At 41.4% G+C, this 23,013-nt stretch overlaps 1 protein-coding gene across 4 annotated transcripts in view; it reads right to left on the bottom strand.

Moving 5' to 3' along the window:
• Nucleotides 1-304: 304 nt before the first annotated feature.
• Nucleotides 305-23,013, bottom strand: part of SPIRE1 (spire type actin nucleation factor 1) — a 128,340-nt gene continuing 105,631 nt past the window's right edge. For 2 of the 4 annotated variants that reach the window (XM_066561403.1, XM_066561411.1), the window contains 8 exons: nt 21,030-21,193; nt 16,771-16,861; nt 15,886-16,028; nt 9,638-9,775; nt 8,497-8,567; nt 7,729-7,756; nt 7,504-7,634; nt 2,041-6,696 (listed from right to left, as the gene is read on the bottom strand). In XM_066561403.1, coding sequence (XP_066417500.1) covers nt 6,444-6,696; nt 7,504-7,634; nt 7,729-7,756; nt 8,497-8,567; nt 9,638-9,775; nt 15,886-16,028; nt 16,771-16,861; nt 21,030-21,193 — 1,019 coding nt within the window. In that variant the 3' untranslated portion in view covers nt 2,041-6,443. Of the gene's footprint in view, nt 6,697-7,503; nt 7,635-7,728; nt 7,757-8,496; nt 8,568-9,637; nt 9,776-15,885; nt 16,029-16,770; nt 16,862-21,029; nt 21,194-23,013 lie in introns of all 4 variants that reach the window. The other 2 variants (XM_066561419.1, XM_066561428.1) reach the window with 2 other exon arrangements.

Genomic DNA, 23,013 nt, shown 5'->3' with positions numbered 1-23,013 from the left:
ACACAAGTCCTGTCCTTTTAATTTTTCCACAACTGAGGGGATTGAGGTATGATTCTCATTTTACTGGAAGGCACTTGCAAGTGAAATGATCAGTAAGGGCTCCTAATGTGGGGCTCTGCTGGTACAATACCTTCTCTTTTGCTTTGCTATAATTTTGTTTCTGACCTTGCTAAGATCTGCAGCAGCTAAAGCTCAGAGCTCTGCCTGGCCAAACAAATGTGGAACACGGCCTTGCCACATGTGCTCTGTAGGAAAGGGTGCCTGTGGTCTTTACAGTTCCCTCAAGAAAGTGAGAGCAATGCAGTAATTTTAAAGAGTTTTAATTAGTAATGCGTGGACAAGAAATTGCTTTTCAGTACCACATAACATGGAAACAAGCAGAAGACAATTCTGTGGCCTTTTGCTGTTAGAGCTGATGCCCTGGTGTCCCTGAAGATGCGCAGACGGTACATGCACAGTGACAGCACAGAAGCAGGGGGAGCTCAGAGTGGAAGGGTTTGTGCTTTAGGCCTGTTCATGTCCAAAAAGTGCACCTCCTGTCTGGGAATTTTTTTCTTTATTAAAGAAGGGGGTGAGGAAAATGGTACCAGCTTTAACAGAAATACAGCTCAAAACCCCTTTTCATTATCTTCATTTTGCTTTTGAGTCACAGGTAGTGTAAACACCGGCCCTTCAATACCTTCATGCCTACCTTAAATGTCTCAGCTGAAGCTGCACCCTGAGAGTGCTGCCTCTCTATAGATCTGTGCCAGCTGAACTGGTGCTTATTTCCACCAAACTTTGGAAGCACACCTCCTGCAGGACTTCCATCAACTCATGCCCATGTCCTTTAATTCTAGATTAAGCAGATTTCTGAACTCAGATTTCTGAAATCCAGTTTAAAAAATCCCACTCTGTCTGGCCCAGGGCCTGTCCTGCAAAAGCCAAAGCATTGCTGGCTCCCATTTCTAAGCACTGGTGTCACTGGTTAGAGAAATGCAGAGAGGACCTGAAGCTTAGTGGAAACACCTTCAGCTTCATTGGAGGGACCAAGAATATGTTTTTTTCATACTGAGTCTCTTATGGGTTGGTTTTTTTAAAAAATCAAATATATCAATAATCAAGCAGGGCCTTTTTAGCTGTGAGTTTGCAGTAGCAGTCTGGCACCTTGAAAAATTATCTGCTTACAAGTGTATTTTTTAATTAGCTATAGTAAGGCCTGTTCTGAAGGGTCTGTTTCAAAGGCTATTCCAAAGATCTAGGAATGTTCTACAGAACCCATCTTGTTGCCCTGTGCAGACAGCAGCAGCTCCTGTTACCTCAGGACACAGAGCCTGGGCTACCTCATCTGACACTCAGTTCAGGCAGGCACTGCCACTGCAAAACAGCCTGACCAGGGAAGAAACTGGAACGTTACTGAATTGATTTATTGCAAATAAACAAACTAAGCTACTACTGCATACAATTTGATGCCTGTTTAGCTCCTTCTCCTGATTACGCCCCATGACATTTGTTGAGTGCAGACCTACCATAGAAAAATTCATTCACAAGTCCTTGCTTGTCAGAGTATTGTCAAGTTTCACCTCTCTGGAATTTGTTTCACCTGGAAGTAGGGCTAACTGTTTTCCAGTACTGAAAACAGATGGAAACTTGCACTGCAGGATCCTTTCAGCTCTGACACTGAGCACTCAGCTCTTCAGTAGCAGCTCTCAAAATTCTTTAAACAGTTTGCAACCACTTTGAAGTGTCTTTTTGCAACTGGGGACTCTGGGACACAAAGCAGCTCACAACTTGTGCCAGGGCAGCTGGGCAACATGGGCAGCTCTGGGATTTTTCAATGTCAAGGTGAGGGAACAGGGAAGGCCCCAGGCTGCCTCTGCTCCAGGCTGCTGGAGCTCACAGGTGCCACTCAGCACGGGGGTTCTGTGCTTTGTGTGTCACATCAGGCTGAGCTAATGCTCTTTGTCATGGTTCTCCTTCAAGGAAGTTCTGGGGAATAGTAATGACAGGTACCCAAAAAGTCTAAAACACAATAGTAAAAATCAGACAGAAACAATGAAAGAGGTTTCTATAGCTAGAATTGGTATTCATAAACATTCTCAGCCTGGCCTTAAGATACACATATACAAAAGAAGAAATAAACCAGAGCAGCTCCAAGTTATCAACATGGCAACAGTACAAAGTTTTCTGGTAACATGAACATAATCCATGTGCTGTAGCACCAGAGTGTAGAGTTGCAGCACCTTTCTCTCATGCCTGTGTGCTGCTGCCACTGTTTCACAGATGAGACCGAGCTGCAAGACAGACATTCCTAAGAGTTGTGCAGAGCTGCTGGATGAAGTAAAGCAGGAAGGTAGCAATCAGGAGTTTAAAGTTGGAGGTTCTAAATAAGTTTTAACCTATAGAGCATGCAGCCAGTAATGAACCAGGGAAGCTGATGCTGAACTTGACTGGGGAAAAAGGGATGCTCAGGAGAGAAGAGAGAACAATGTAAGAGTTGTGATAATAATGTTCTCTCCATTTCTGGTTTAAAAACAAAACCAAATCCATCAAAAACCTCTCCAAAAGACTGTCAGCATTTCTCTCCCAACGATGAGGGAGGGATGGAGATTTCCCAAAGCCTGTACTACATGCAGGACAAATGTGCTGCCTCAGGTACAGCCCGCCAGCGTTGGAAGAAGCAGCACACTGGTAATAGAGGGAGTTGGCTGCAGATGATGACAAGGAGTTAATCACATCACTGGGGTTACACAAGCAGTTTTTATTGCTATTCTAAAGGTACTTCGACAGGTTTTCATCCCTTCATGCAGCCCAGCCAGTGTTCAGCTGTTATGCAATCATTTTTGTTAACAATTCTTTGCCAAAAGAAACATCTGACTGATCTTACAAAACTATAAAAGCATGAAAAAGAGAGAGACAGAACCTTAATTAAGCTTCCCCATGAATAATTAACACAGACAAGGTTATAATGGAAAGACATTTTATTTTTACCAGGTATCACCCCTCCCTGTATAAAGGAAGTAATGGAGAAAGGGGAAAAAAAAACCCAACAACCCCTCAAAACACTACTGTCACCATGAACACTTGAAAGGTCACGTCTGAGAGCTGCAGCAAAAGTCTGCTCACATCTTCCATCACCGCCGTGAGGCAGAGCTGGTTTTGCATTCCCCACAACCAGGTTCACATACAAAACAAGACTGATCCTGCCAGAGGCATTTTTAGCTCCTTGGGTCTCCTATGATATATTTTAACAGACCTTGGGCATACTAATAAAGCTAAAAAAACCCAAAGAAAATAATTTTTAAATTCATGGAACGGAGTTCTCTGTGCTAGTGCCGCGTTCTTTTCAGCAGTAATTCGCTCTAAGATGTGCAAACTGTATTAGGGGGCTGAAAGCGTTAACTCTAATAAAAGATTACAGCCAACACACATATAAATAAGATTCGTTTCCTTTTTAAAACATCATGGGAAATTCAATTCCCATTGCATGATTGATGGAGACTTCCTAAATATTAATAAATATATTACAGATATTTACAAGCTTCTGATTTCCCCCTCCGACGCTGACGTGAAGTTCAGCCCGTAACTAGGACATGCTGGGCAGCACCACGGGCTGCTGGGCCAATGGCTGCAGTGCATTTGGGATGCTGGTGCAGGCAGGGAGGAGATGGAAAGCTAAAAATAGCCCCCTCTGCAGAGCCAGGCAAGCAGCGAGCTGAGCTCCTTCAGGCTTCCCGCGACCAACCAACCCCGCTGCTTCTCCGCTCGCAGAATGAAATGCTGGGATTATGCGGAGCAACTGTGCCAGGGAGGAAGGGATGGAGCCAAGGGGAGAGGCAGCCCTCCACACCGTGTCTTCTGAAGCACGTGTCAGCAGCTTGGAGGGTTTTTTCCAGGGAAAAAGGGAGGTTATCCAGGCCCTGGCCCATGGCAGCTCTGTGTGAGCAACGGGGAGCCATCTGTACAACTACTGAGTTGTTTTTCAGTGTTTGTGCCCTGCTCAGCACAGCAGAGCCTGCCCTGAGCCAGGGACTTGTGGGACTTCAGGGAAGGCACAGGCTGGATCACAAAGCTCTGCCACTGCCCCAGAGCCATCCCTGGACACTGCTAGAGTGGGGCAGGGCACAGCCATGAAAGACTTGTTTGCCTTCACATGCTCAGGAGCTACTCAGTCCTTCATCCTGCCTGCTCTACAACATCCCAAATACCTCTCCAAGAGGAAAATAAATGTGCTGGATGCCCTGCACCTTGGTGGCTTGAGGACACCAGGGAAGCAGACTGTGAGCAGAGGACTGTGCAACTGTAACATGGCCTGGGCATCTCCATGAAAAAATCCTGACAACAACAGGGCAGATGCAAAGTGAGATTTCCTGCATTTGTTTCTGTCTGGTTCCCCTGGTGCACTGTGCAGCAAACACACGGCCTGGTTTTGGCACAGAAACAAGAGAAAGTGCTGATGTGACTGAGATCAGGCAACCCTTCCAGCAACAGCAGAACCTTTCCCACCATCCAGCCTGTGCTGCTGCCCTGCAATCCTACATCCCTATCCCATGCCAGTACTCCAGGTGCCTTAACATGCAAGACACTTTTCCAGAGGTACCATGAGGAGAGGGCTGTGACACCTGACCTTAAATGGGACAGCAAGGAGGGAGAGTTAGCACTGAGCCCTGCTTTTCCTGTTTGCATTGGTTCAGAAAAAAATAGAAACTATTTCAATAAGCCCTACATATGTGAAAATTCTCATTTTCCAAGGGGGCTTTCAAGAAAAAATAAGGATGGCTGACTCCCTGGGAAGGTTTACAGAGACTTTTGCATGTGCTTTTCAAATCAGCCTAAAAGAGATGATATGGATGGCTGCTCCAAAGGCTGCCGAATGGGAGCCAAGCAGCCCTGGTGCCTCCAGCCTGGGCACTGTGCCTTGCCAGGGCCAGAGGGGCAGTCTGCCTCTTGGGCTTTTTGGACAGAGGAAACTATTTTGTTTAATATACCTTTAAAATTATGTTATGGAAGTCCAGTCCCAGCTACTTTGGAGCAGTTCTGAGGTATCTCTCATTAACTCGAAGAATAGAAATGTTAATAAATAGATCTGAAACTTTTCTGCTATGTCATTCTATAATACACTGCTATATAGATATTAAATATGCCTCAGGGTATTAAAAAATTTATGAAAAAAGTTACAGTAGTTGATTTCAAGTATTAATAACTTGGCTATGTTAGCTTGTTTTTAAATACCAAAAAGATCTGGCCCCAAATTATTGACTAAACTCTGGCTATGACTGAATTAAAAAAAAAAAAAGTATTTTGAATATTAAAAAAAGTGCAAAAAAGCATGAGAAGTCAGTTAACATTGTAAAATTGTTGGAACTTCTAAACAATTAGTCTAGCACTCCCTTGTGAGTGAATTAAAAAGGGGGAAAGAATGAAAAAAAGATTAAAGACAAAAAAGAGATCACTCCCAATCTGAGAGAGCACTGTCCCAAATTTCAGCCGAACACGAATTTTTACAGCCAAGTTATAAACCCCAGAAAAAATGGGGTTACTAGTGGATATGCTGTCAGACAGAACTCTAGCAGTATCTGTGTGCTCTATTATAATACAAATTTACACCTTACTCACTGCTTTCTCTGAGTAACCACGAGAACAATTTTATAGGTATTCAGTTAAAATTAGAAGCCTCCCTTATTTCCCATCCTCCCCATAAACTGTACAACTTTGTCTACTACTAAAATTCACTGCTACTAGTAGTCATTATCATACATTCAAGATAGAAAGTGAACTACTAAAACCTGCTCAGGAGTCACTCAGAAGGACACTAAGGCTTAAGAAGTACAGCAGCTCAGGGGTATGACCGACCACACGGGCCAAGAGCTTTGTCACCTGCTTTGCCCCAGGACACTGACACTGCAGAGTCCCGTGCTGAGCCCTGATCTCAGAGCAACCAAATGGCTCAAAGGAAGATGGATCTGACTGGAGCTGCTCACGCTGGGTGCCTGCTGTGTGATGCAGCCCTTGGCTGCCTCAACAAGGGCGTGAGCATTCTGAGGGTGGGAATGCAGCAGGACCTACCGTTTGCTAGTGTGCTAACGCTGACACTGTGCTAGATCTGGTTCTGCACCAGACACCTGCTCTCAGCTCATCTCCTGAAAAATGATTCAAAGCATGGTTAAAAAAAAGATTGAAAGCGAGAAAAGGCTTTCTCATTTCGACGCACACGTATAAAAGAGGCAACAATTTCCAACTGTTGATTTTCTCCCAGTGCGAGCAGCTGCCCCGTCGTGTATCGCCCTGCACAGATCCCAACACAGCTCTGTGTCTCTGGGAGCTGCTGGAGCAGGAAATCCTGTGACTGAAGGCAAACCCAAGCCAGTCAGGTGGAACAAAGCAACGGGGTGATGATCCAGACCCAGTGAGCTGGCTGATGGATGATGACCTCCTGGAGCTGAAGCAAAGCAGAAGGCACAGGCTCAGATCTCATTGATCGTCCTTTCCGAGGGGCAGTACTCCGAGGTTCCTGCTGAGGACATGTAGAAGGACTGCGTTTTCCTTTTCAACCTGGCTCGCTTGTTGGCCAGGGACAGGCTGCGCCGGCTTGAGTTGATGATTTCTGAGATGAACTTCTTGCAGTCCACACAAACCTCCATTGTGCTCCAGTCCTCCATTAATTCTTTGGGAAACTCTTCGTGCGACTTATCCACAGACTTGGACCTCGAGGTCAACCTGAAAGGCAAAAGAGCAGGATCTGTCACGTTATTTGTCAGCTTGGCTGCAGGCCCCAGAACAAATCACCTCAGAAAGGTCTGGATTTAAATTCTTCTTTCTCTTGTCCCAAATTACACCAAACACTGGAGAGGACAGCTTCTGCCTGGATTGGCAAGATTGCAGGGTCACTGACTGAGGGCATGTGTAACATTTACATCCTGGCAAAAACAACCTTCCTAGTAACTAAAAATAGCTGATATTTTTGGCTAATCTACACAGCACCATAGCAATGGTGATTATGCAGACGGTTTATACAGCAGATTCCCTCAAAAAGGAGCATTTCTTTTATATTTGATTAGCTTTGACAACCATCCATGTATAAGATATAAAGCCTACAGATAACTTCATAATAATAAAGTGAAAAAATGATGAAAATTGGAGTAAGAAAAATTAGGAGAAAAGAAGATAAATCTGTGCACTAGACATCATTGAATTCTCATCATTGAATTCAGTTTGTGATTTCAGCCCGTAAGATTTATCTCCAAAGAGTCCATTCACACCAGAAAAAAAAGACACGTTAAAGATATTTTCTCAGAGGCCCTACAGAAATACAGCTGTCCCAGACTCTCATTATTTTTCAGCTGTAATCTGAAAAAGGTTTAAGACACTGTTAGGACACTGTTAGGCTTCAGGAAAGTTACTACAGGCACTAGAAATATGGCCAACTACAAAACAGGTGAGCAGCATGTTCATGATTGATAAGCCAGCATGAAACATTTGGGGAACATTTGCAACAGACACAAGTGGGGCCGGGCTGTCGCTCACCTGCTCCGCAGGGAATGGTGGTGACTGGTAGAGGGCTTCTCTGGCCTCATGAAGCTTTCTCCCCTTTGCAAGGTTGAGGGTCCCAGGGAGAAGATGGGCAGGGTGGAGTATGGCTTCGATGGCAGCCGCATCTGTTGGGAACAGCACAAGGCACGTGCAGCATCATTACAAAGGCTGCAGCTTTTTAGAAAGGCTCGAAACATAAACATAAGTTTCATTACTTACTTTCTTGCAACACTGTGAGCATACAGGCCTGTGTAAAAAAACAAGAGCATGAATCAGTCCATTGGGAAAAATTATGTTTAAATCAAGAATAAGGGATTTCAGGAGTTAGAAACCCGTCCCCCTCCATCCTCCCCTTAAACAAACATATTTATTTTTAAAGCTTCTTCAATATAGTAACTTCAATTAGAACATGAAGCCAGAAGCAAGGAGAAATGCTAAACAAGAATGTCACCTAAATGAAAAAACAGGGAAAAAAAAAAGAAAAATAAACTGGTTTTTCTCTAAAGAAATTTCTTCTGGTAAATGAGACCAAAACTCAGTGATTACATAGATCTTCTGACTTATTGTCTCACTGTTAACTTAAAATTTATCATTTTGCCTGCAAATATTCCTTCTTGCATTTCCCCTGCCCCAATACTCAAAAAATCACCCAAAAAATAAATTGCTTTGAAATGTTTTCCCCAAGCACAGAGGTTGTAGAACTGTTGAGTGGGGGGCCTGCGTAAATTTCATGTTGCTTTCTCATAAGCATTAAAAAAAAAAAAAGTTTCTCTAGCTTTTAGTCAAGAATTTCAGTCCAAGGAAGCAATTCAGTCATTTACAAATGAAATGTTTCTGCATACTTTTTTCTTTTTTTTAACACAGACTGTTATAAAAATAAACCAAACCAACAGTATGCAGCAGAAATTTTTGAGGGTTTCTAATGTATAAATCAATCATTTTTCCTATGAAATTGTACTCATTTATTAACAGAAATAAAATATTTACCTCTTGCAGAACTGACAAGTGTAAGACCAGGTAAAGAAAGAAAACCTTCTTGTTCGACAGCAAAAGCAGAGCTGGAGGAAGAAGAACAGAGGAATGCAGAGTGTTAAGCAAAGTCCCACACAGTGATGACTTCACTGACCAGTTGCTGTTGGCAAGGTCACAGTGGCAGGGCTACATCCAGTTCTGGGGTCTGTACTTCTAAGATGATATTGAGAACAAGGTCCAGAACTGTATCTTCATATATTTAGAATTAAGCCTTTAATTGTTTTGCCTAAATTAAATACTTGCTCATTAACTAGATAACTTTGGTTAGAAATAAAAGCAAACAATTTTAATAGTGGGGTAAATTAATTAAATCCTCAACCTACTTTGAGATTTGAGAAAAGCTCATTACTAAGCTTTCTATGTCATGACAACAGGCAATAGCTGAATCTAATGAGTGACATTATAAGATTATTCCTCTGCCTTAAATGTATTAAACCTTTAAAATAAATCTGCACATTAGACACAGGTAGGCCTGTAGATAAAATACACAGTGAAGTCAAAATAGGCTTTCTGGAGGTGTCCAAGAAGCACAAGTTTTAAAAGTGGGAGAAAAGAATGCTGCTTCTACTGGGAAGTACCAATCTCCAATCCACAGTTTACAGAAAAATGCATTGGTTAAGGGGTCTCTAAAATTAAACCTCTTTCTGGTTGCAGCACTTCTCTGAAGGCTTTAATTCCCTCTGTGCTAGATAGTAAGGATTCATATATGAAGAATGTGCAGTTTTCTGTTGCTATCTGTAATTCTATTCTATTTTCTGGACCAGGAAAGGTAACCAAATCTGCAGAAGGCATGGGGACAGAAATCACCTCAGTCAATGAAGTTCAAACCAGACACATACAGATACACTCTGATAATTGCAAATGCTACTGCATTTATATATATATATCTGAACAAACAAGGTGTTTCCATGAAAAGTTTTGATGTTTCTGGACATCACTTGAGGAAGTTGACCCATGTGTGACCCATTTAGGGAGATGTTTGGTGGATAACTCTTTTTTCTCTCCAATAGAGGGTAAGAAACAAATGTGTAAATGGGAGGCTTGTGCAACTGGCCTCTCTCAGTACCCTTCAGAGCCTCCCATGACTCAGCTCTACCTTTCCTTTCTTCAGAGCAGTGTAGACATCTTTATATTGCTGGTACTTCTCCAGCTCCGCCTTCACAAGCACCTGACGGATGTGCATGACCTCCTCCACTGTCAGAGCCAGACATTCCACAGGGTAACAGAACTCCTCCTGGAAGCCAAAACCCCCATATTATTTCAAGGACAAATGGCTTCTTCCAGAGTTCAACTTAGACAACCAGCCACCTGGTTAGTAACTCCAGAAACAGAGGGTTTCTCCCATCAAACTGGAATAGCACTGGCTCATTCGTGGGCATCACATGAGTGCCAAACCATTGGAAGCTGCATAAATGTAAATGATCTTATGTTCAGCCTTCACAACTATGACAGTTTTCTTCATCTTTCCTCCTCAAATCACTTGACCCTTCTGTCCATTTGTCTTTTATTGTGAATATTTGTTTCAAGCCAATCAACATTCAGATTTATAATTTGAAATGGAAAATGTAATATGGTAGATGGCATTATTTTATGCATACTGTTTGAGGTATACATCAAATAATTTCTCTCAGACTTTGTGATGCCCAGAGTGGCCAAGAAAAGTTGTTAGTAGCCCATTCTAGCAAAAATTTTTATTCAGTGGTACCACATGATCAGAATCACACCAAGACCACAGAAGTTATATCAGCTCAGGCAGAAAAAAAGTTCTCCTTTCTGCCCCAGAAAGTAACAGCAGCAATTTAAGCTTTACAGAATAATGCTCCAGTATCAAGCAGGTGAACTGCTTACCCAGTGTTGCATTATAAATGGTAGAGACTCAAATAGAGAATTAACAGCACAACTTTCCACTTACAAAATTTTGTATTTGTTCTGTGTTGCAGCATTTAGGAGAATATTGAGTGCAGAACTCCTGAATTTGGTACCAGGGAATAAAAAGCACCAACCCAATTTGTAATTCAGCCCAGTAGTTGATTATACATTTCCAAAAGAAAGACAGAAACCTCTGTGGGAACTCCCATTGCTTAATGCTTAGTGAACCTTTTCAGTCAGCCCAGAGGGGCTACTGTGCAGTAATGACAATGACAGGCACTGCTCTCTGAATAAACGAAGGAAATTTCTCCTGCATACACAAAGACGTGGCTGACAGTTTGGAGATCTCGTTTACAAATTGAAGTGATGAATCGGATTAGTACGGAAATGCTCCATTTCCATGTACTCAGAGTTCTGTCTTTCCATCAGATTAAAAAGAAAATCCTTCTACATTGCAGACCTGGCAAACATTAGCATTTAGGAACCACCACATTTTTAAAAACTGTTGTCTTACCTATCTAGAAAGGGAACACAAAGAAACTTCACTCTGTTTAGGGTACCCCACAAAAGACTAGAATTGAGTTAACTTTGTTAGATTTGCCAGCTAAACCTTTGGGATATGGAAAACTAGTTTTCTGGAAAAAAACCAAACTATATCAAAAGCAGCTGCAATTAGCTCTGAGGTGTAAAACTGCACAGCCAAAACAAAGTATCTTCTGTTCCTTATGAGCAACTTTACAGCTAACCAGCAGCTCTCAGCATTTTGTTCTGGGTTCTTCCCATAGCAACTGCCTTGTTATGGGGAGGCACGGCTGAAGGCTGGGGCGGCTCGGGAGAGGAAGTGGGTGGGAAAGCGGGATGCACACAATGCCAGCAAAACCCCCCAGTCTGCATCCTGGGAGACTGAGGGGAACTATCCGAGGTGAATGAGCTGACTGAATGCTTGCAATCAACCAGAGCTTTAAGTCCTTTAGAAAGACATTTCTTACTTGAAGCTCTTCCTTCCCCCTCATGAACGCCCATTCCTTTAATTTACAGAACGATGACGTCGGGGAATATTGCTCCTTTGAAGAAATTCTGCGGATCTGCTATAGGTGTAGAGCACGTACTAGGGGAATAGTGTGGGCCTGTTGTCGTACCAATCAAAATGAATACCATTAAAATAGAAATAGCCAGCAGGCAGCAGGGGAAACATAGAAAATATTCACATGTTTAAATGCTAATGTTTTAATTCCAGTGGTTACACAAGGACAACAAAATGTTAATGCAACATTAAATGAAAGATAAATAATCCATTTTCAGAAAACTGCTTGGGGTTATTTTTTTCCCTTTTCAGAATATAAATAAGTACACAAGAAAATCTTTTTTTTCTACACTACCTCTAAGGCATTGAAATTAATTAAATTTTGCTAAGCACTGGCTAAACTTCATCGAACAATGATGCTTTGGAGATACTGCTCAAACTTCCAAACCTGCACTCAAATTCAGCAGCTCCAAGTAAGAGTACTCTCTGCAATACTCGCATACGACAGAACATGGTAAAGACAAAATGTGGTTTGAATGGTCTTGATTTTCCAGAATTACACTCAATAATCTTTTTAATATTAAACACAAGCCAATACGCTTATTTTTAAAGGGGAAAAAATATTATTAGTAAATACTATTTTGAACTTGAAGTATCCGTGATCCTCTTGGGGACTGGCTTAACTCTGACTATGCAATCATTTTATAAACACTATACCTTAAAGTGTGTATGTATCATTTTTTTAAGCAGGGAAAGCAGGTAGTAAGACTTGCATACCCATAATGTGCTTTGTAGGTCATTCTCAGTGTACACACATCTAATAGGTTCTTATGACTAACACATTTTTACTCTAATGTATTCCTTCTTCTCATTAAAGAATGTCACTAGACATTCAAATGAGTTGCATTAGTAAATTGCAAAATGAATGAGTGCCAGAGTGGCCTCTAAATTCTGCAATTCACAATTAGTCAGGCACTCTAAACTCTTGCTCCTTTTGCAGACTAAAAGTTTCTAAAAGGTCAGCTTAGTATATCTCAACTATAAACTCTCCTACAAGAGGTTTCACCCTTCCACTTATTGGTTGGGACAACAAAACAAAGGAAAAATTAAATAATTCGTGTTCAGTTAACATAGGGGTAAATTAATTACTTTTTATTTTCAGTGGATTTGCCTTCCCTGATAGATGGATATGAGCTATTCTGCAAGTTCTGATACATAAGTGTGCTGAGGACCAAAACAATATATGGGCTTTCAAGTAAAGCAGATTGCACATGCCCTCCCATTCTATATAGGGTACCTTGGGAGAAACATAAAACCTCATTCTTTTAAACATAGTCCAAGGATCACAATAGTTTTGCTGGATTTTTGCTGCAGGATCTTCATGTGCTGTAATATTTAAGGTCTGTCCCATTGATAATCTGGTGATGTTGCATTTTTAGTTTGCTGTCCTTTCAGAACTGATTTCTTTTCCCCGTGAGGTGATTGAAGACACACAAATATCCTACACACATTGAAATCAAAGTCAATCAGGTGCAATGTCCCAGCCTAAGCTGTAATTCTTGCCACAGCTGAGGAAGTGCTCCCCTAGGAGGGAACATGCTGGTGAAGGTGATTTCCAAAGCCAGCAAAAAGAGGCAAACCTTTGCGGGTTTCCACCTGCTGGCAAAAGCTCTCTCACAGAGATAGTACATAGCCCCTGCCACCCCACACATGGCTGCTTCAACGGGATGAGAGCTGAGCAGAGAAGCTGTTTGCATAGTTGAAAAAAGTGGTCTGAATGTCATCCTTGGAAATAAACTGGTTATCCTAGGAACCTGAACAATAGATAGGAAGCAGAGAAGCGAATGCTGTGTATAAATGAAACCATTAGCTTTGGTCCTCTGGGTCATGAAAAAAAAATAATGATAAAAAAAATAATAATTAAAAAAGCAAACAGACTGCAAAGGCACCCACAGGTAAATCTCAGGACACTGAATTGATCTCACTGATTAAGCACCAAATCAGCTCACTACAGCAACCACCAGGGCTGACCCCCCCAAAATCACTGATCCACCCTGCCTTTCCATGTACCACTGGCAGGGTGACATGTCAAAAGGACTGTGTTTGGCATTTTTCCAAGTTAGTTTCCCCTCCCCACCTACTTGGGCCTAACTACCTCTGTCTGATGAGATGCCAGCTCACAAAATCATCATTAGTATGCAAGACAGAGCAGTTTCCTGCTAATCCTGCTAAGAGACTGTAGCAAGCCCCTGCCTGGTTTCATTGGCATTGACAGCTATTTGCTGACAAGGCCTCTTTCACCTTGGAGAGAAACCAGGGTCACAGGAGCTGGTGATAAGAAATGAAACTCCATCAATCCTGGAGGAAGGGATAAAGAAGTGTGAGGTCAAATACAAAATAAATAATACTCTGCACTTATTGAGAAGCAGTCACTCTGGGAATGGCAATTTTACAGGTGCAACATCTGGAGCAGCCCCTGGAAGAGGCTGGCATCCCTCTGGGAAGGGGAGAGTTGCAGAAAGCCAAAGTGTGGAACTGGGCCAGTGCCGGCATACAAGAACACATCTCCCAAAATGAAAAACAGGAGTGTTGAGGGAGGCGTCTGTTACACCCTAGAGGGCACTATTGCCAAGTTAAAGAATTAGCTCTCAAGGCATCAAATAAAATAGGTTCTTATTAACAGAACATCATTTCACTACCAGCTTCCTTCTTTTTCACTTCAAAGTCAAAACCAAGCTAGGTGACAGTTCTCTAGAGATTTAAAAAAAATTAAAAATACCAAAACAAATTTAAAAAAATCCCCCTAAGCACAAAAGAAACTAGTAAAACCCTTCCCATCTGTTCCCAAATTAGCCTGACTTATCTAATGTTTTTTTCTCCCTTTTCCTTTAGTATTTTTCAGGGGGAATGGAATAATTGAATTCATTTTTCTGCAATGGTTTTATTTTTAATGTATTTTTCTAGGCATATGTCAATGAACAGACTAACAGAGTGAGAGTATGTATGAGGTCAAGAAGATCCTGGTAAGAACTTGGTTGACCTATTTAAAACAACAGCCTCATATAAGATTTTAAATTGCATGATCCTCTGAAATACACAAGATTAATATTACAATGTAGGACACTCAGATACACTAGAAGTGTGATGGAGCAAATGTCTCAGTGTAACACAGGATGCTTTCTGCCATCCTCCCTTTGAACTATTTGTCTGTGAATGACACTGGGCTTACCAGGAAATAAAGTCTGGGTTTCCACAGGTTTCCACCTCCTGCAGCAGGAGGTGCCAGAGCAACCCATTTTATGTGACAGTGACTTCAAACACATGCTGAAGGAGCTCTCCAGTATGGGTCTGCTGCAATACATCCTGCTCCAAATTCACTTTGGCAGGAGATGTCCACCTGGGCCGTGCATTTATCAACATGTTACTACCTGACCTGCACCTGGAATAAAAAAACTACATTCTACTTGGAAGGATGTAATAAAATCCAGCAGACCTCTGAAAAGGAAAAGCCCATTGTGGGAATATTTGGAGGTATTTTGCCTATAATTGATCAGCTTCATCATCTAATAGTTTTGGATCCTGGCTGTCATCCCTTGGGCTGACAAAAATGCTCTTCAAAGCCCTTTAATACCACTGCACTACAAGACAGGGCAAGTGAATATTCCCTTCCTTTAAAACTCAGATGTGTTTATTGATTTCTCTGTTCACCAGCACCTCATGGGGGACACTCTGAAACCCTGCTGGTAGGAAAAGAGACAAGGAACATACCCTGCATGAAGTTACAATGCACTAATCAGTATGTCAGCATAAACGAACCAGGATTTCATACCCTCTGCTGTTTGTACTCTGCTGGAAAACAGTTCTCAATTAAAGCTAATTGATCAAATGCACTGTACTTTCTTTTCAAGCAGTAAAACAGGTTTTTGCCTCAGTAACTTCAACAAAGCAACACAGACAAACCTTGATTTGGATTACTGAAAGAGCTTTCGTATGTATAAGCATTACCAGGCAAGTTCTTGAGGTGGGAAAAAAAAAATCATTCAATTCATCCAGTTATTAGCTGCAATACTTCCAACAAGTAAAAAAATTCCCCCAAATCCCAAAATAGATCCACTGCTTTGGAATTGTCTCTATTCAAGTGGAATATCAGTAAGGTGAAGTTCATCTGTTTTGGTAACATTCTGAAACAAAAATCAAGACACGTGGTTTACCCGGAGTCCTAATCACAGTGCAAATGTTTTCTGAGGCACCTGTACCTGGGATTTTGGATAAATATGTTAGAGAGACAAAGTTCAAATCTTGATTTCAAAACACCTTTAGTAGCCAAGAGCTGTTTCTGAATTGAGGAGTTTTCTTTGGGTCATGTTCTAATCACACTGAAGCCAAGTTTTAATTTTCATTATACTCTTAGCATTCCTCTTTTTCTCTCTCCTACCACCCACTCCACTTACAAGTGACCTGGAGCTCTGTTTTGAAGGGGGTAGGAACTGTCTCACATTGGTTGGTGTTTCCTTTTCAATGGAGTGTCGTCTCTGAGGCGGCTGCCGTCTCTCGGGCTGCGGCGTGGACGATATGGGCAAGAACTTTGGAGGCACTAAGGAGGATTCAATCAGTACAAAAAAGTTAGTTCTTCTATGAGAGACTGTTGGATAACATTTCTCAGTACTTAATCCAGCCACTGATTTGCTAGAATTCTTACTACTGGTGGCTGAAGTTACATATCCATACTGAAGTGTTTCAGGATATTGTTCTCATTATTTCACCATCATACACAGAAGACACATGCACAGATTACACAGCTCGTTACAAAACCTTCCAAATGAAACTGAAATGCTTCAAACAAATGAAAAATATTGTTACACAGTAAATAACTGCAATAACTACGCCTGAAAAAAAAGGCCAGATCTTGCCCTTTTCCCAGTAAGTATTTTTGGGAAATACTGGTGGATTGCTAAGTGTCTTTCAAACATTGCCACAGTGGCAGAGATGGAGGAGAATTTTAAATTGGTCTTAGGTTAGAATATGCTTCCATAGCAAAAAATTATTTTAAGAGATGAGCATAGCTAAGCCATCCCCTCCATTCACTTGTGACTTCTCTACAGTCCTACATAAACTTCAGGGATGAAACCTGTTTCACAAAGATATCCATCCAGAGCGGAGGCTAATGTCTCTCAACTGTTTATCACACTTGACCGATTCAGCAGGGTTCAGCTTTGGAAGTTTATTCCATTAACAACACTCAGCTTCAGCTTTCCCTATAAGTGTGAGACAAAGTTCATAGCATAGAAGACAACAGAGGTGAGTAAAAGCAGCCACTGGGCTCTCTCATAACTCACTCTTTCTGCTGCTGGTGCCTTCTTGAGAGGGGTCTTCCACCTGTGAGGGGGAGATGCTACTGCTACTTCCTGACTGGTGCACTGATTCCTCCTGTGTGGCAAGAGAGAAAGAAACAGAAATCTTCAGGAACTGTTTTTAGTTCTTCTACTGCTTTTTAGCACACAGTAAACACAAGCTATCAAAGATATTTTGGACCATTCAGTCACTTAAAGTCCTAGAAGTCTTGAGAAAAACACTGACTCTCCACAGTACTGAGCAAACAGAATTTCAGTGCTCCGTTTTTTTAGAAAGTGAAATAAATGGTACATTATTTGGATTCAGTGTGTTTAACTACTGCATGAAAGAACAAGATCAGGAGAGAGGTGCATGAATCCACTGTAAACTGTTAATTTTCCTTGTTGTATTTAAAGATCCCTAGGGATTTGCAGCTACAGCAGATATGTTAACACAGCTTTATAGCTCACACTAACAAGGAATTAGCACTTAGATTTCTCTGGCCTCCAAAGGAAGGAGAGCCACTCACACAAGTGGCTCAGGTGAAGAGAAATTAAACTGAATTTGATTGCACTGTTCCCTAATTCCCAATCCTGGTGTGATTTTCCTTTCTTCTGTATTTAAAAGAAATCTCATTCACTGTATCTGCATGCTTCTTCTCAATAGTCAAGGGCAACTCCTATAAGATGAAGGAAAGTGAAATGGGCTTTGACTAAATACCTCTCAGCTATCTAAAGCTTTATGCCACCCAAATTATTAAATCCTTTGCTGTCACCTAAAGCCTGTCTCTAGCTACCTGCTACCAGCAAAGAAAGAGATGGTCACAGAAGCCTCCCAAATGAAGAGTGCTGAAGGACTGAGCTCTTTACCTCTAACGTGAATGCTTTCAACCAAAAAGACTTAACATCATTTAGGCTGTCAAGATTTACAGATCAAACAAGTGACCTGCCCTAAAATCCAGCAAGTGGCTAAGCTTCTCTCTCACAGATTTCCTTAGCTGAAAATCTCCACTGGCTGCAAGATTGCCTTCTTTGGTAACAGCAAGTCGGAAAGAAAAGCTGGCAGGATCACCTCAGTGAGCACCACGCATCACAGGACACAGGCCTCTACAAATTCCCATCAGGTGATCTGTCCTTTAGGCTTAGCCCAAGGGTAGGTGTTGTATTTGAGGAAGCTGTTCCCACCTATTTGCCACAACACAGTACTCTGCAAGGGGTCTCAAACCAGCTCACATCCCAAAACAGTACGTTCACTGTAACACTTCAGTTGAGACCCCACAAGACACTTGTGATGGGAAGCTTTTAAGGAAGCTTGATTAGCACTCTGAGCTACATCAGCTGTTTTACTTGCAGAAAGCAGGACAGTTCAGCTACAGAGCTGGCTAAAACACCTCTACTTTGCTGCATGGTTGCCTTAAAAGACCAATGGAGAACCTCCATGACAATTGGATGCACTGTCCTTTAGAAGAGGTGCAAGACTGTTCACAAGCCTAGAGTAAAATATTTACATTTTGAGAAAGAGAACAGCCCTGAACAAAGGGAACTAAACTTTTCACTTTGTAGAAGTCAGATTGTTCTGAGTGGACAACAAGTTTACCATTGCTGGAGAAGCTAAAGAGCTAAGATGAAGAACTAAGTAAGCTCTTCTGCTGTTCTAAAGAATGAACTGTTGGAGCCAGTGGTTAAGTATAAAAAATAATAAGTATAAACCAAGGCATGGAAAACAGAAGCCAGGAGGAAATCAAATTGGACATAAAATCCTACTTAGACAACAGGTACTCAAGGTTAGTAATTTCAAATTAGTACTTCTATGCACAAACAGGCACACTGACAATGCTATTTCAGTCCTACAATTTCTCAAACATAGAGGGCTTTCTTTTGAGAATGAAATCTTGTGTAGGAAGTCCTGATGAACCACTGCATGAATTCCTCCATATCTATACAGCAACTGTTGATTATTATTTTAGACTATCTGACATTTTACATTTGATGTTGGATCAAACCAAACATCCAGGACTCTGCACTTCTCCAGAGTGTCAAACAATGAGAATTTTACAGTTACTGAGAAAGCCGCAGCTTAAAACATCTAAATCTATTACAGACACAATTTTTGGCCAGATAACTGTAGTTTCACTAGGAAAAGACAATTTTTTTTATCTGTATCAAAAGTGACTATTAGATTGCTACCTCTCTTAGCCATACAAAGCAAAATGGCACTTCCTGTTCCATGCCCCCTGGAATCTGTGATTTTACTGGTGATGCAGAAAAATCAAGGACAGAAAGAAGGAAGAATTTATATAATATTCATCCTTGATAGAAAATGGGCATAGGGCTGTATCAGACCTTGCCTTTCACCTCTGCCTGGCTACACTGAGTATTGGGACACAGCCTGCATTGCAACACTCATGAAAGAACAAAGGGGACGCATGGAGAAGAAAATGCATCTGCATCACAGCTCATCTGGTGGTCCACAGCTCAGCAGTGCCGGTATTTCCAGCCTGTAATTTAGGGCACAACACAGTAATAATTTCACTCCCAGTGAGTAACTCCAAATAGGTTAAGCCCAACTCAAACTGCAGACAAAGAGGTGGCCGAGTCATTTACAGGCAATCAAAACAACACACAGACTCTTCTCTGTGTTACATACAAAGTAAAAGTCAGGGAAGAAATAAAACATTTGGACAGAGCAATATTCACTCTCTTCCATGTTCTGTGTCCTTCACCACCTTGAAAAACGTCACCCAAACTCCCTTCAGTTTATTTTCACTACTTTAGCACTCTTCCTGAGCCCAACCAGTATTCCGCTGAGCATCTTTATCATCTCAGTTGCTTCACCAGCTATTTCTATTGACCCAAACTGGTCCAGCATCTGTTCTCTGTGACAGCTCAATGTGGTTGATTTATTTTCAATTTAACTTTTGCTCTATGTTCCAGAGCTTGTTCCATACCAGTTTGCTTGCCTACACAGTATTCCCTAATCAATAGTCATGTTTAGACTTTTTATTTTTCCCTTCTACAAGAAACATTTCACATTTCCCATTACACAATTTTCTTTTACTGTCTTCTGCTCATTTTGTGTGTGAAATAGCATGATGCTTCAGGATACACAGAGGTACAGGCTGTAAGACCCAACTCTCACTGACAGATCTTAGTATTCCTGCATCCTGCCCAGCTTCATTCATATTAACAAACCACATATAGCCTCCATTGTAATTTTAAAGACTGATGAGTGATCTCAGAATGCAAATCTCTTCTGCTTTCAGAACAGATGCACCAAATTATGCACCCACACAAGTCACCCACAGGATAACCCCAAAGAGGGCCAACCTTTCACAGATCAGAAACTATGCAAAGAGATAAATTTCTCCCCACATATATTTCTTCCCAGCCTCCTATCTTTCAGCATAGACGCCTTTGTAACCACCCTGTCAGGAAACCCCTCCTTTCCCATTTACAAGAGAGAAAAAGAGTCAGGGAAGACTGCTTTCCCCAGGCTAAAATTATCCTCTGTGAATAAAGCCTGCCTGCATGTGCTTTCCAGACAGCTTAACTTTCAGAAAGGTCCAAACTCAATTAATAACACTACTGGTCCAGAAGACAAAGCTCATTCTTGAGGTTGGTGCTTCCTGAGGATCATATATAATGCAGCTTTGAAGCTAAAAAGCTTTTTAAGGTTTTCTCCTTCTAATGCTCTTTTAAATCTTTAACTCTTCATTTGGAGTGGATGAATTCAAAATTATTTCTCCATCTGAGTGGTATTTGCTTGTCCCTATCCATGAAACATTTTTGCGGTGTTCCTTCCCAATCTTATATAGTAAATTAATGCACTGACATTTGCACCAAACTGCAACCCCTCTGGCACAGCTGCTGCTCTTTATTAACAGCTTTTATGGTGAGGCTAGCCCCATATCTGAGTCCTTTAGCAGCTACTGCATGAGTGCCAGAAGGGTGCTATGTACTTTCCTAAATTCCCAAAAGCATAATTGCTACAAACACACTGTGGACAGATACTGGGTATTTAGGAAAGTAAGTAAATGTGGGTTTAAGGCCAAAATTACCATTTAATCTTTCAAAAGAGTATTCTCCTTTTTTGGGTCTGATTTAGTATTTTTGAAGTTCTGTGGGCCGACAAAGCAGCCATGGAAAATTCGGATTATAATTTGCACACATAATTTGAGTCACTTCTCATCTGATCAGTTCAGCAAACTATGAAGCAAGAGTCAGTTCTGACAAATCGAGAAGCAAGTTGTGTCCTGATTTTTTACCTCTGAGTCTGAGCTGTCAAGCTCAGCCAATGTGGGAGCCTTAAGGAGTCTCTTGCGTTGCACTGTCACTTGTGTGGCCCCGTTCTGCTTTCCTTGGGGTGCCGGGCCGCCGTTCACTACAGAGGCATCCGCTAATTTTCTGCCAACCTCTGGTGTCGGTACTTCTACCAAAAGAAACAGAACAATTGGTGTTTGCACCTGAAATGCATTTTGCCTTCTCAAATCTTACTGTCAAGGCAATACACACAAAAGGAAAAAAAAATTATTGTGATAGTTGTATCTGTGTAATTATTTTACTTTTAGCGATTCACTTCTCAGACAATTACAGGCAATGGCTTGCAGTTCAGAAGCAGTATGAAAGAATGAAAGCAGTGCAAAAAGCAGCATTGCATAACGCTAAAACCCAACCTCACACCAACACCAATCAGCTTTGAAAAAATTGCCTTGTTAAACCCAAAAATATTCTTCCTTCAAGGTACAGTCTGTAATTAACTATGTAACAAGGACCAGAAGAATGCACAACCATATCTGGGCAAGTGGGTTTCCAGTGAATCTGAAGACAACACCACACAGAAATTAGGAGGTTTAGCATGGAGTAAACCCAGTTTTTCCTGTGAGGACAGAATTGCACTTTACTCTGTGCAAAGGATACAGAGAAGGAATGAAAATGAGGTAAATAATGAGTGTTCATCAAACACATGCACAACTCTTGGGCTTGCTTGGCCGTTTGTAATAAAAACAGGTCTGAGAGGTCAGACCTTCATGGGACAGCAGAAACATGAGGCTCCAGCTCCAGCTCTATTTTCATCTACATAACTTTACAAGGATGAAACTCCACTGAGTAAATTACTTAGGATTTCTGCCAGTGTGCAATGAAGATGCATCTTGGATAAGGTAAGCTTTGGGTCTGCTGTGCTTAGCCCAGGTTAGCTTTTGACATTAAGATAATGACCTAGCCTTTGATATTTTAGGAGAGCTTAGAGTTTGGTCTGATAAATCAGTTTTATCCCTGTAAAAGTACAAAGTACAGTATTCCAATCTGAAGAAAATTATGTTGGAGGGACAAGGAAGAGAAGCTTTTAATCTCCCATCTGCATGTATGTCTAAGCAGCTGGTCTTTCTGCAAATGTGTTTTTCTACTCATGTAATTATAGGACTCCTTCCCCAGCCTTGTAATAACAAGGTACCTCCAGGTATTATAAGGCTAGGGTAATGATGAGTAATTATTCCCATTTTTATGCAGGGTGAAAAGAGGCACAAAGGGTCAAGTGACTTGTACCTTAGGTTACTGGGAGGACGAAGACAGGGAAATGATATCACCCAGATCTTCACAGTGCCAACAATGCAAGTACTCACACATCATTTGGAGTTACTTACACAGTTGCCCTGGTATAAAAGACAGTCACTCCTGGTACAACACCATTTGCATGGATAAAGCCATCCTTGTACCAGGTAAATCAAAGCTACAGACTACACAAAGCACCAAAGCACAGCTACAGAAGTAGGTCTGTTTAACAACATTCTCACCACAGCACCTATTGAAATAAACAAACTAAGAAAATGAATAAATTAAACCAATATATATATTTTTAAAGAATTATCCAGGTTATTGTTAAATGCTGGAAATGGATCTAAAAAGGAGAGGAGGTGCATTATAGTTGCTATATAAATCATATCTTTAACTGGGAGTATAAGAAAAGGCAATTATTTGGGCTAATAAAGTCATGGTGACATTCCAGACCCATGAATCTGTGTACTACAGTGTTATTACTGCCTTCAGGTCCTTCCTACAAAGAGCTGCAATCAAAGACTTAGACTCCCTAACCCTTACTTCCTATCTTCAAAGGCTTTGCTAATGGCTGTCCTGACTACCACAATGGCTTACAGGTCTTGGGTTTTCTTCCTCCTGGATTTCTGTGGATACAGCATGGGCGTCCCCCACATCAAATGCATTCCTGCTCTGCCAGCAGCTCAACGCAATTCC

This window comes from Molothrus aeneus, chromosome 1 (assembly GCF_037042795.1).
Source record: "Molothrus aeneus isolate 106 chromosome 1, BPBGC_Maene_1.0, whole genome shotgun sequence".
In the NCBI taxonomy this organism is placed as follows: domain Eukaryota; kingdom Metazoa; phylum Chordata; class Aves; order Passeriformes; family Icteridae; genus Molothrus; species Molothrus aeneus.
This window is presented reverse-complemented; position numbering and strand designations above follow the sequence as displayed.